This window comes from Marmota marmota, unplaced genomic scaffold (assembly GCF_001458135.2).
Source record: "Marmota marmota marmota unplaced genomic scaffold, marMar, whole genome shotgun sequence".
Taxonomy (NCBI): Eukaryota; Metazoa; Chordata; class Mammalia; order Rodentia; family Sciuridae; genus Marmota; species Marmota marmota.
This window is the reverse complement of record NW_026000229.1, coordinates 33,503,558-33,518,367: the sequence shown is the minus strand read 5'-3', so window position 1 is coordinate 33,518,367 and position 14,810 is coordinate 33,503,558. Positions and strand designations below refer to the sequence as shown.

At 39.4% G+C, this 14,810-nt stretch overlaps 1 protein-coding gene across 1 annotated transcript in view; it reads left to right on the top strand.

Annotated features, from left to right (window-relative positions):
• The window catches only part of Sqor (sulfide quinone oxidoreductase), a 50,221-nt gene that overhangs the window by 24,673 nt on the left and 10,738 nt on the right, over window positions 1-14,810 (top strand). Inside the window, exons 3-6 of the mRNA XM_015480695.2 lie at window positions 361-531; window positions 5,884-5,937; window positions 9,141-9,335; window positions 10,959-11,168. Coding sequence (XP_015336181.1) covers window positions 361-531; window positions 5,884-5,937; window positions 9,141-9,335; window positions 10,959-11,168 — 630 coding nt within the window. The remainder of the gene's footprint in view (window positions 1-360; window positions 532-5,883; window positions 5,938-9,140; window positions 9,336-10,958; window positions 11,169-14,810) is intronic.

Genomic DNA, 14,810 nt, shown 5'->3' with positions numbered 1-14,810 from the left:
ATATATATATATATATATATATATATATATATATATATATATATATATATATATATATATAAAACACCAAGTCAAACTTTAGCAATGAATAATACAGTGGTCATTAAAGATAGCTTATGCCTTTTTAATGATCTTGGATGAATTTTTGGGTTGGGTGGCTATCCTTCAGAGTTTAACATGATAGAATATAGAAACAGGGCAGAACTAACTTTCTGGACTAAGAAATTTACTTTTTAAAAAAATATAGTGCTCTAACAATCAGGAGGGAGTAATTGAGAAAGTCTGGTTCAAACACTTTTAACTAAGACCCTTTAGGTCAGGCTCAAATTGAAATAACTCTCCGAATGCTTTGTTTCGCAGAGACATTTCTACCAGCCAATTTGGACCCTGGTGGGTGCTGGTGCCAAACAGTTGTCCTTCTCTGGTCGTCCTACAGCAAGTGTGATTCCATCTGGTGTAGAGTGGATCAAAGCTAGAGTTGTTGAGCTGAACCCAGACAAGAATTCTGTCCACACCGACAACGGCAAGGAGGTAACCTTCTGGGACCTTTGGATTATTTTGTTAATCTGGTGTCTTGTATTGATGCACAACCATTCTCAAACTGGACAGTTTTCTGGTGAAAGAATGGCATATGTGTGTGTGTATGCAGGTATGTATGGGTGTTAAACACTGCACAAGATGTTAAGGTGCATGGCAAATGGAAAACAGATGGAGGGACTTACTGATGTTAAATTAATAAATAAACTACCAAGACAAGTATTTGTTGAACATCTGCTGTGTACCCTATTGATTAATATAGCATCTTGCATCTGAGTGCTTATTGGACAAATGCTATTGCTACATGTTAAAAGGACAGGCATCTCTTTCCTTTGGAAGCAGTTGTCTTTTCTACTTGACACCTGGCCTCCAAGAGGAAAGGGATGTAGGGAAATAGTCATTCCATGAACTTGTTGCCAGGGGAGTCCTGCCTGCTGCCAGAGCTGGAGACTCACAATCACTCAGCCCCATTTAGAAATCTCTTCCTTTGCCCACCACTCAGGAGTCAAAACTTTTCAGCAACTTTTGCTGAAGAGGGTAGTGAGATTACAGGCGTCGAATCCATCTACAACTTCGTGTCTGTCATTCGCTGCTGAGCCCAGGATGCTCTCTTCCAGTCTCCTGGGGTCCTTGGGCTCCTAGGATGTTGTCGACCTTCATATCTGTACCTTCTCCCTTCAAATTGGGGCCTGGCACTTTTGGAGTTTAGAATCTAAGAGCTGGTGAGAATCTGAAAGGTTTTGAGTCCAACTCCCCCTTCTTAGCAAGGATTCATTTGCTATACACGTTCTTAAGCTTTTCTTGGGCCATGCATGAATCTTTCTGAGTGCCTTATGAAAGCCCTTGCTAGAAAAACACATGTGTACCATAGTTTGCATTTAATTTCAACAAGTTCAGAGATTCTCTGGAGCCTTTCCTTGAACCTTGATTAGGAGTAGCTACCTTATGGCATTTATGATCCAAGGCTCTCTGGTTTCCATTCATCACTCTACAAATATTTATTAAACACACCTAAAAGGAGCTAGGCACAGTTTTGGGCATTAGGAATACATGAGTGGCCAAAAAGACAAAAAATCCTGACTATCCTGGATTTTTTATCCTAGTGTAGGGAGGACATAATAAATAAATATAATGAATAATAGACAAAATAAGCAAATTATATACTATGTTAGAATGTGTTAAGCATTATTGAAAAAAAAAATGGAGCTGAGTTATTAGATTGGAGCCCATGGGAGTGGGGGTTGAATTTAAAACAAAAGAACCTCTTGGTGCCTTTAGGCAGGCAAATTTTAGGAAGTTCTGCTCTTGCCAGATCAGAATCTACCTTCCTTTAATCTTTTCCTTATTTTTTCTTGGGCCTCCATGGTATTATTGTTCTTAATATTTTACTACCTTTATAATCCCTTTCTTACTCCTTGGTCTGCCCACTAGTGTGTAAGAAAAAGCTTCTTTCTTTTCTGTGCAGAAACCCTTCAACTCTGTTAAGATGGCTCTTATATTCTGTGTGAGTTTTTTTTTCTGCAGGTAGACTTTTCTCCTGTCCTCATGTCCCTTGACTCTTCCTTACCTTTCATGGTTTCTGGTCCCCTCAGTCCCCTCTTTGTCCTCCTTGGGACATCATCTGGCTTGTTAATGGCCCTGTGAACCAGGAGTCTAGATGAGAAGGAAACTCCACAGAACAGCCCAGAATGGAGTGGGATTGTTCTCACCCACAATCAGATGCTTCCTAAGCTGCCTTTGCCCTTTCAGTGACAGTCACCACAGTGCTGATTCATGCTGAGCTTGAGGCCGGTTCACATCTCTGGGTCCTTTCCATGTGACCCACTGTCAAGTCAGGTCTCTCATGCCCTAGAAGAGTGCACTTGTCATTAATTTTACTTAAAAACAGGCAGGTATATATACACATATAAGTAAATATATATGTGCATGTATTTTTTAGTTAAAAATATAAATGTATACACAATTTAAATGTATAAAAATATTTTCCCCTGTCAATGGTTCAGAAATTCTTTATTTTTCTGTCACCAGGAGGCCAGACTGAATTACATAGATTCTTTTTAGTTCACAAGATTGAGCTCAGTTACTGGTTTACCTTGCCAGTCTCCTGTTCATAGGGGGGTCCTCTTGTGTAACACATATGTCGCCCTTGGTCCAGCAGAGCCTGCCTCATTGAATAGACCCCTCAACATCCTCTGTGGTTGGGCTCACATTCCTCTTAGGACCATGAGCTTGTCTTATCTCTTGAGATTGAGAGCACTTGTCAGCATTCTCATAGCTGTGCCCTACTCATTACTCCTAAGGTTCAGACACTTAGGAAAGTTGTAGGGTCTTGGTTTAAGGTTGGGGAAGAAGGTGGTGGTGCAATGTGGTGAAACTTTTCTTTCAGGATTTTATTAAGCAAAAGTATTCATAGATAGACGGTCTCAGAAGTCATCACATAGCATCTCGTGTGAGATATCATCTTCTTGTTTGAGTTCATCCTCCCAACCGGTTGGGATCTTTTGGATTTATGAATCTGTCACCCAATTAGCAAATTTTCCTAGCTGTTATCCACAGATGGCTTCATTTGAAGTTTTAATTTTATAATATATCCCTAGAGAACTTATTTTAGATTGCATAAATTAATCAACATTCTTTAGCAAGTATTATTCAATTTACCAGTCATTCCATTCTTAGTTTGTACTTTTCTTATCTTATCCACTAGGTGAAAGACTGAATTGAAGGAACCATGGAAACCAGACTCTGTGTCTCTGACTCTTCCCCCACACAGTAATTTATTTGGAACAGTTCCTATAACGCAGTAGTAGGCTTGTTCCTTCTCTGGACTTTACCTGGTTTTATTCTCTACATTGTTCCTGCTGCACTGGCCTCTCATTTCCTCAAATGTCTTTGCCTCCTTCTTACCCCAGGGGATTGGGTTTTCTCCTCTACCCCTAGCTGACACCTACTCAGCTTTATATTAGAAATGACCCCTTTGGGCAAGCCTTCCTTGACATATCATACTGGGTCAAGGTTCCTCTTATTGTGCTATCACAGCATTCTGTGATTTAGTAATTATCTGATAACTTTCTCTTTCCCACTAGACATCTCTTTCCCTGGAGGGCAGATACTGTATCTGTCTATTAGTCATTGTACACTCAGGACCTAGCATGCTATTTGGCACATGGAAGGTGCTCAGTAAATATTTGTGAGTAAATAGTGTTTCTGTTTCTTTATTTGTAAAGTGGAAATAGTAATATCTACCTTACTGGCTTATTATCAGCTTTGAAAATATGAGTATTCTATGAATGGAAATATGGAAAGCACTTAGAACAGTATCATGCACAGGGGGAATGCTCAAGGACTTTTATTATTTTTATTTTTTTATTGGTTGTTCAAAACATTACAAAGCTCTTGACATATCATATTTCATACATTAGATTCAAGTGGGTTATGACTTTTATTATTTTTAAAAAGAATACAAGAAAAGAAGGAAAAGGAAATATTTCCTGCGTGTGCACTGTATGCAGCACAGTCTTGAATGCTGACTGAAAGCAGGTGGATCATCTCTGAGCACTTGTCGGTGCTCTTCTTTTTCAAAATTACCATGTGGCATCTATTTAGTAGATGAACTTGGAATTCTGCAAGGGATTAGCAGTCTAATTTACTAAATTCTCAGTGTCAGGATTGTCCTTCCCCAGTCCTGAATGAGGTGAGTATAGTTGTCCATATTCAGCCTTCTAGTGAGGTCCAAACTGTTCTCTGTAATTGCTCCAAAGTCTTGACTGCCAGATTTTGCAATCCTTAGGGTTTAGGTCATCTGGCCCAGAAACTTAAACTCATTCAAAAGACTTAAAGCTTTTATTTTATTTTTTTTGTTCTCTTACTGTCCAGGGCTTATTCTCCCTAATGATTCCACATCTGCCCACTCCCCCATAATCTTAAGGTTGTCTGTTCATAGTCCTTGGAAATAATCACTGTTACACTCTAATAAATTTATGAAAGTATGCACAATTGACAGTGTTCCTGTATTTCATCTTTAGATCATCAACCCCAGATCCCAGGCCACCTCTCACCTCACATGCCCTGATGACGTCACACAGTTCAGTCAGCCATTCGATGGGCCTCTTTAGAATTAAGGAGTTCAAGGCACCAGTTGTCTATGGATAGGAAGAGCATATGAATGAAGATAGTTATATCACCTGTCTACTTTGATAAATTGTAATTTGTATAAGCAACTTAAATCATCCATTCATCTATCTAATAAACATTACTGAGTTCCTCACTTTAATTTATTGACCCTGCTAGATTCTAGCAATACATGGAATAGGAAGTAAACTTTCATCTTCTACAAGTGTTCCATGTAGTGGGAAGGGGAGAACTCCTGTGTTTCAAAGTGAGTACTATAACATCTGGCATACCGCACTAAGGGAACCCCAGGAGGGTCTGGGGTCTGGTGGCAAGGGTGACTAAGTCATAGGAAAGCTTGGTGACCTCAGAGCTGAGTCTCCTGGATTCCAGGGCAGGACATTTTCAGCCACTTTTCCCCTCTGGCTTTCCAGATGAACCTGAGCATTCTTGAACCTTGGTGTCCTCTTTCTTTATCCAGGCATTCGCTCAGCCTGCCAACTTTGCTTCTCCACTTGGTATGAGATCATGGCCATCATAACCTATTGCTCCTTGCTGGGCTCCCGAGTCCCAGTTTAATCATTTTCCAACTCTGGTGTTTTAGTGTTCTTATACTTTTCATCCTTTTTACATACTTTTTGTCCAACCTTTTTTTTTTTTTTCCTGATCCTAAAAACCTGCATTTTCATCATAATATTTATGTATATTATTATCTTCCTAATGAATAATCACAACATCTCCATCTGAAGAGGGGACTTTTTCACATATAGATCATTAAGTAAGAACAAATACACTGTATCACATCCTTTTCAATGATTCTCAAATAGCAGTTTACCAATTATGATATTGGTCCAATTCATGTCTTTAGATTTAAATAAAGTTGATTAGGAAGTCATTCTCTCACCCCTAAATATAAAAAAAGCATCAATACAAGCATTGCACAAATAAGTGTAGCATTTATTATTTTTCAATCGTGTAAAACCTAGGTGGGCTTTCAGGGGTCAGGCAGGTTACGTAGTATTTGTGAAGCAGTCAGGTGAGAGGCCATAGATAAGGGGCAGGATGGCCAGTCAGAGTGAGCATCCCTCCCTGCCATTCCTACCCACTACCCTCTGCCCCAAGACATTCATAGTGACAAATGGAAACACAGTTCTGACCACACACATCTGGGGCCAGAGTCATTTGTTGGGCTGCTGCTTTTTGAGGCCTGGTCTAAAATAACATCTTTTTGTGTTGCAGATCTTCTACAAATATCTTATTATTGCTCTTGGAATCCAGCTGGACTATGAGAAGGTACTGTTTGAAATTGTTCCCGTGTTACAGTGGCCTACTTATGCCAAGATCAAACACTGCATTGGGTTGCTTTGTATTTATTTTTAACAAGAAAGAAGATCTAATGAAGCCTCTCCTAGTTTTATTTCCCAGTGGTCCTTTTATGGTGTAAAAAGTCTTTTCTAAGATTCTGTCAATGATAACAACGTGCTTTAGCTTTAAGCTTTAATCAGAGTTCAGCATGTGAGTGCCCTGATAGTAATTCTCGCCAAATAGCAGCCATGTCCACACTTGTGGGACTGAGTTTGCTGTATTAAAGATTACATTTTACTTTGGAAGTAAGATTTAGATTATGAATTCTTAAGCAGACTTTAAGGGCAGAATATCAGCTGCTGGAAGGACATCTGGGTTTTGTTGTGCAGAGGCTGGATATTTTAATATGAAACCATAACACAGTAAAAACACTACCCTAGAAGGTCCTTAGCTCTTTTTTCAGTGAGCTTGGGAACTAGATTCTAACAACCAGATTCAAGTTTATTTTTCTAAAACATTATGGTATAAATCAGTAATTGCTATGATTTCCTGAAATTGTTGGGGACTGTGGGTAAATAGTTGAAACACATAAAGCATGGGTCACAAGCTGTGGGAATGTGATGTTGTAAGAGTCTCATCTGAGGTGGCCTAAGAAAGGTCTCTGAAGTAAAAAACCCAAATCATTCCATGTGGGGGATGAGGGTGGCAAAAATGTCCTCGGGTGTTTCATGCAAAGATAAGTGTAGCATTGGCTACACTTATAAGTGTTTCATTGGCTTCTCATTGGAGAAGCCAATGGTGAGAATGTTGCAGGATGATTTTGAGTCATGGTGTCATGGGTCATGTCTAATATAATAACAGAAAAGTTGTGGAATAGACTGTATGGAGAAAGATGTCAATTGCAACTACTTTTGGGAGGTCCATGCCTCCCCCAACAGCCCCACAGTGTTGACTTATCAAAGGCTGCACATCTCTATAGTACTGGTTCCCCAGAGGCCCCCAGGGCCTTGTGAGGAGGACTGAGAAACTGGTGCTGAGAATTCTTAGCATTTTGAAGCAGTTATTATTGTGGAATCTCTACAGTGTGCCAGGAACGATGCTGGAAGTGTGACACTGACTCTTTACAACTTCTCATGAGGGAGATGTTCTTATCATTATGTAAAAGATGAGGAAACTGGGGGTAAGAGAATGCGAGTAACTTAGCCATGGCTAGCTTGCTGCTTGGCACTCTTGGCACTCTAGATAACTACTCGGGTTAGCGTAAACCAGAAAAGAAGGGGGAGTTATTTGATAAAAATATTGAGATGTCTATGGAACTCTAGGGCAGAAATGTGGTGGGTCCCTGGGCAGGGTGGAATCTTTGGTATGGGTTCTCTTGGACCTCGGCAGACTCTCTCTGCCCATCTGTCTCTGCGTCTTTCTCATGCCAGCTTCATAGGGTATCTGCACTGATCTTCGCTGTGTGACAGGACAGTCCTCAGCTTCCCAGAGCACAGCCTGTTACTGTTCAGCCAAAGGGCAGTTCTGACTCATCTCTTTGCTGACTCTCACTCCTTCCTTCTCCTCCCTGCTTGGCATCTCTCTGCTTCAAAGTCTCCAGGAAGCAACTCTGATGGATGAGGGGTCATAAACCTTCCTGAAAGGAACTTGGTTACCACTTTATGACATCTTTCCCCTTAATAACAGCTTCTTCAGACTAGAGAAAAATAATGAAGGTGATAAGAGGTTAGCTGTCTAATTATCTCTTGGAGAGTAGTTTTGCTTGGATTTGGGAGGTGTGGAAGTCCTGTGGGAAGACCCCTGGGAGGGTGGTCAGAGGGCTAGGTGTCTAGTTAGGTAAGATTCTGGGTTTGTCTCTTAGCCTTACTCTGCTTCAGTTTTCTTATATGTTCTAAGGACTATTCCCTATCTCCCTCAGAGGTATAGTGTGTGGTGAATATCTGTGCCAGCATAGATGAGAAACTCTGTAAACATTAAAACATGAGATGATTTCATAATCATGATAATGGTTATTATTATTGATACTGCTAATATTATTATCATATGAACTGTAACAGGAATGATCAGTAACAAAGGAATAGTTGTTCTTAACATTGAATGAAGATAAGTAAAGAATTTAGGACACTGCTGAATGACACGGTTTCCTTGAGATCCGAGGGTGTGTGGAGCGACCAGCCCATTTTGATGACTGTTTCTTGATGGTTGAGGTTGAACCTGCCCTTGCTGAGAACAGGTGCTTAAGTCTCCCTAACTCAATCTTCACTACAGTCTATGAACCCTCTAACATTTAGAGTACGCATCCAGTCAATCCTATTGGCAGTAATAAACCATTTATGGGGCACTGACTGTGTGCATGTTATTTTCCTAAGCCCTTTGCAAATGCATAGTCTCATTTACTTCTGCCAACAACCCTATGCAGCAGGTTTTTTTTTTTTAAATCCCCATTTTATAGATGTTAAATATAAGCTTTTCAAACCTCAGTGTGCCTCAGAATCACCTAGAGGTTGATTTGGGGGCCTGCTATCAGAGTTTCTGATTTTAGTAGGTTTAGGGTAGGGCCTGATAATCTGCATATCTAGTAAGTTCCCAGGTGGTGCGGTGCTGCTGATCTTTGAGCCCATTGGCTTAGAAATATTAGATAATTTATTCAGGAGAATAATACTATTAATTGGAAACCTAGGACTCAGATCAGGTCTGTAGGATTCTAAAGTCCATGCTTTAAAAGTCAGTTACCTGACTTTATTGCCTTTACCTTTACCAAGAGTTTGATCTGGTACAACTTAAGGGAGGGTAATTTAAGTTTGGTATTATAGGCAATATAAATAAATGGCTCTTGGTCCCGCCTATCCTCCTTCTTCCCAGTTAGGAAACTGCTTCTCTTTAAAGGAAGTATGGCTGCCATCCTGCCCTCACTCTGAAGGTGGGAAGAGCTACATTCAAATCATAGTCCCAGGCTAGGGAGATAGAGGGCTCCTGCAGGCTGGACCCAATCTGCAGTTGGACAGGTGGCTTCAGGTACCAAGATTCTGATTTGAGAACCCTCACTCACCTGGCTGCTCTGTGTGTGTGAATACTGGGGGTTAATAATAGTACTAGAATATTTGAAAATTTGTAAAAATAGCAGAGAATAAGGGCTCTAAAGGTATTTGTACTTTTGTTTAAAAACAGTTTTTCTATGTGCTTGGTTGCAGATTAAAGGCCTACCTGAAGGTTTTGCTCATCCAAAAATAGGGTCCAATTATTCAGTTAAGACCGTAGAGAAGACATGGAAAGCTCTGCAGGACTTCAAGGAGGGCAATGCCATCTTTACCTTCCCAAATACTCCAGTGAAGTGTGCTGGAGCCCCCCAGAAGATCATGTATTTATCAGAAGCCTACTTCAGAAAGGTATGCTTCCTCTCCAGCACAGAGGGGAGGGGTAGACAGTGACAATACAGTGATCACCAGAAATCCATATTTGTTCCTATCATAGAATCTTTTTTATTTCTAAATTTTTATTACATATGTACAGAATTATATAATTGGAAGTTTACAAGAAAAAAGGGAACAGTCACTCATATTCCATTTGCTCTAATAAAGCTCCTGTCATCAATTTGACATGTCCTTTCAAAGATTTTACAATAGGCTTTTAAAGAATATGATTACCATTATAGTGTACCCACCAGTTCAGTTGTATTACATATTATTAGTCTTTATGACATACTTTTTAGTATGTGTATAAAAATACACTGAGGAACTATATTAGAGATTGTTTAAATACTTCCATATCTGTAATTAGACAATTAATTGCAAATCATTCACTTTTCTATATAATGCCATCCTCAACTGCTTCCAATCAGATTTAAGGTTTTGAATATTTTCTTGCTCTTGATATGCATTTTTGCAAATATAAAGGCAAAATGCCAATTTTAAAGGAAAAAAATGTTCATATGAAACTTTGAACTTTTGTGGAAAGAGATTTTGGGTGGGGGCGGCTTTCTCAGCTTTTTCCCAACACCCTTTGTGTAAGGGTGGATGTTTGCAGCTCAAGTTATGCCTGGCATGAGATTGTGAGGACAGCTCCTCTCACCCACTGTGCCCATGTCTGAGATGGACACTTGGGTCATCAAAGTGTGGTTTGACTAAAGACACTGATAGGACTCAAAGAAGGCTGTGGTTCTATAAAGAGACCCATGGGGAGAAGGGGTATGGAAGCTGGGACTGACGATTTGTTGCATGTGCATTCGGAACTTGGCACTGGTCAGGACTCACCTGTGTTCTGGAAACTGCAACAACCCTGTAGGGTAGGGAATGAAGAGATAGCTCCAATTATAATTTCTGACTCTAAGAAAGTTTATTCTGGGTCATAAGGGGTTGACACAACCTTTTGAGGTTCTTACCCACCTATCTTCTTCATATGGTGAGATCCAGGTAAGCGAATCCTAAAAAGAGTGGAATAAATGAAAGGGCAGGAGACCAGCTGTTTCTTCCATCCTGGGAGTTCCCTTTTCAAAACTCTTTTCTCCTATGTCTTGGAAGTCCTGGGAGGAAGGTTCTCTCTCAGGTGCCATAAGATCTTAGAATTTGAGAGAATATTGTCCTCTTCAGAACACCAAGGCTGTAGGAACTCTTTTATTCAGTGTTATTCCTACAGCACCCAGAACAATACCTGGCCAGTTCAAGGACTTCAGTAAATATTTATTGAGTGATGGAATCGTGAGTATATGAATAAGCAGTTCAGCTCTAATCTTTCTTTACCTGGACTTGACCTTCACCTCTATCCTTTGGTGGAACAAACCTCCAACTCAAGGATGTACTTAGTTGTTGTGTCTTGGGCAGAAAATAAAAAGGAAGCATTGGATCAACCCACACCTTACCCTACTAGGTTAAGAGATGTAAAGATGCAAAAAAAGCTGACAAATTTTCTTCTGAGGGTTTTAATTCTTATCTGGGTTTAAAAAAAAAAAACAGATGGCTAAAGTATGCTCTGGTATTGGTTGTTTGTCTTCTTTCATTTTTTTTTTTTTTTAGACTGGAAAGCGATCCAAGGCCAATATAATTTTTAACACTGCTCTTGGAACAATTTTTGGGGTTAAGAAGTATGCAGATGCCCTGCAGGAGATCATCCAGGAGAGGAACCTCACTGTGAACTATAAGCAAAACCTCATTGAAGTCCGAGCTGATAAACAAGAGGCTGTTTTTGAGAACCTGGATAAACCTGGAGAGACCCAAGTGTTTTCAGTGAGTGTCAAGGTCAAGGTGACTGCCTGAGGTCTTATCTGCTGACATGAGGGTGGATGTAGACTCTAGGTCCCTTTCTACCATTATTACATGCCAAGGAAGAGTGGTTAAAATGAGCATCTGAGGGCATTGATAGGCTGAGGAGGTGGACCAAAATGGGTTGGGAAGAACAAATTGGAAGAGGCTGTGTCAGTGGGAGGCAGAGGGTTTATCTACTGGTGGCAAGTGAACTTTTATCCCATTCCTTTGACTCTACTTTTCCTGGCACCACATCACTGGAAGCAGCCAAAAATATTTCACCACTTGATTGATTGACTGATTGGTACTAGGGAGTAAACTCAGGCACTCGACCACTGAGCCACATCTTCAGTCCTATTTTGTATTTTATTTGGAGGCAGGGTCTTACTGAGTTGCTTAGCGCCTCACTTTTGCTGAGGCTGGCTTTGAACTCATGATCCTCTTGCCTCAGCCTCCAGAGTCTCTGGGTTTATAGGAGTCCACACCACTTTAGTTATCACCTAAAGAGTTGAGGGAGGGTTTCCTGAAATGCAGGATACGATGGTAGTCTCAACTTGTGGCCCGTGAGAAAGAGCCCTTCTTGTGAGCAGGAAGCAATGCTGGAGTACTTCAAAAGTAACAGAGGTGTCTTTCACCTGTGGAAGAGACTGTTAATGTCTTTCACTTGTGCATAAAAGTCAGCATTTCAAAGTCCTTCTTGAAGAATCTGGCAGAACTCCCACCTTTTCTGGAAAGATCTAGCTTTTCTTTATGTGTCTCAGTTTCTTCTGTGAAGTGTTGATAGTACTTTATAGAGGCATTACAAGGATTAAGAACAAGATGTAAGGGAACCTGGAGGAGAATATTAGTTTACACCATTCTGGCAAGAGCTGTTAGCAGTGAGGAAGCATTACACAGTCACAGATTATTCATTCAGCATTTAAAGAATGAAGGGTTCCATAAAAAGGAATTTTAAGGTGAATCAAAGATCAGTCTTCTGAACATGAAAATTTCAAATTTTAAGCATTTTAGTTCAAAGTCTTTTTAAAATTGATTGCCCATATCTTCCCTTTCTTAAATGAAGTGCACCGAATATCATTAAAAATGCTACTGATGACTCAGGGTCATAACCTCAAAAAACTTTTATTTGGAAATAATTTCAAATTTAGAGAAGCTGCAAAAATAAAAAGAACATAAAGAAAATTGTATAAGTTTTACCTGGATTCATTTATGGTATTTTATGCCATTTGCTTTAGTTACATCATTTGAGCTCTCTTTATCTATCTATCTATACACCTTTATCAATTTTCCCAAAGATAAGTTAGAGACATATATCAAATATTATTATGTCCCCCTTACCCCTAAATACTTTAGTATACATTTCCTAAGTTACAGGAATTTTATTGCATAAACATAGAAGTTCTCAACTTGGTATATTTGGCACAGATACTTTTTTTTTTTTTTTATACTAGGGATCAAACCTATGGGCAGTCTGTTTTTTTTTTTTTTTTCTTTCTAATTTCAAGACAGGGTTTAACTAAGTTGCCAAGGCTGGCCTAGAATTTATAATTTATAATCCTCCTGCCTCAGTCTTCCAAGTCACTGGGATCACAGGTGTGCACCACCACACCTTGCACAGATACATCATTTTAATCTACTATTTATATGCATTTTTTTTGTCAACCAACCCAATAGCATTGACTGTACTTTTCCTCTCCAGTACAGGACCTCAGGGACCTAATATATAGTTAAGCATTGCATTTAATTGTGATGTCTGTTTAGCCTCTTTTATCCTGGATTTCTTTGTCTTCTATAACATTGACATTTTGGAATAATACAGTCCCCCTCCACCACTTGTTTAAAAAATACAATCTTCCACATTTTGGGTTTGACGACAGTTTCTTGTGATTAGTTTTGGGTGATTCTTTCTATATGGACCATTGCATAACCAAGGTTGTGTCCTTCTAGGGAACCTCATTTATATGCACACAATGTTCATTGTCCTTTTATGGATGATGTGTATTTTGTCTCTCCACATGTTCATCTGCCTGTACACTCAAACATTTTTCTAATACCTACTCATTGCCATCAAGTTATAATCCAGTTTTTCCATTGAATAGTTACTATTCATTTTCTACCCTGCTAATATGAAAGTCTGTGGGGGGATACCGTAAGACCATATAAACACTGTACTCATTAAAGTCTCCCTGTAAACAAATAGCAACCATTGATGACACCTGCCTAGTCTAGTCTTTACTATGGTGGTTAGAAAATTATTGCTTTCTAACTTCAGAATTCCATCTCCTCTACCAGTAGGTTCTTGGCATTCTGTCATTAAGAGCCTTTCTTCTCTTAATTACTGGTATGGACTCATGAATTTTTATTACTCCCCAATAGTTTATAATTCATTTATGTCCTTAATTATTTTGGTGCCCAGATTTGGTCAGTGGGAGCCTTCCTGCCAGTTCCTGGATCACTTGTTTTTCAGCACTTTTGTCACAGGATGTCCCTGGTCATCTGGTTCTATCAGTTCAGAGTCATCATTTTGAAGGGCTCTCATATAGTGATGTTCAGAGGGCCAACTGGAATGAGAAGGGCTAGTTATCATTTTACAAAAGGGTCTGTGTTTTTGTTTCCATCTCTATCGTTTTTTTTAAGATCATTGTGTTTTTTTTTTTATACCTTTATTTTTTAATTTATTTTTATGTGGTACTGAGGATTGAACCCAGTGCCTCGCACATGCTAGGAGAGCGTTCTACCGCTGAGCCCCAGCCCCAGTCCCTGTGTCATTTTTTTTTAAAGTATTTATTTTTTAGTTACAGGTGAATATAATACCTTTTTATTTTATTTTTATGTGGTGCTGAGGATCAAACCCAGTGCCTCATGCATGCTAGGCAAGTGCTCTACCTCTGAGCCTCAACCCCAGCCCCCATCTGTATCATTTTTGTAGTTTTTATGGCTCTCAGAAAATTGCAACTTTTAAAGATTGATTCCTCTCTCATCAGCTCTTAAATGTTATGGACTGGAATATGAAAGAACCAAACTTGTTAAAAATTTTATATAAAGTAAAAGTGAATAAAATATGGGAAAAAAGGATTATATCTGTAATACTGGAATAAGTTACCTGATATATAGTAGCTGATTGACAAATGTTGAATAAATACAACTCCCATTCATCCATCAAGGCTCAGCTCAAAGATCCCCAAACTGGGATCAGTATCTCTTTGTCTGAGTTCCATAATACTCCCCTTACCTATTCCCTTGCAATGCAATTGCATTTATTGAGTTTCTGGTCTGTTTCTCCAGCTAGGTTCTATACTCAAGAAGGCAGGGGTGATGGGTCTTTTAATTATATATCCTCATTACCCACACTAGCATCTGGCAATGAGTAGGTATTAGAAAAATGTTTGAGTGTACAGGCAGATGAACATGTGGAGAGACAAATAAAAGGAGTAAAGAATGGAAATAAAAAGTGAATGGGGGCTGGGGATGTGGCTCAAGCAGTAGCACGCTTGCCTGGCATGCGTGCGGCCGGGTTCGATCCTCAGCACCACATACAAACAAAGATGTTGTATCTGCCGAAAACTGAAAGATAAATATTGAAATTCTCTCTCTCTCTCTCTCAAAAAAAAAAAAAAAAAAAAA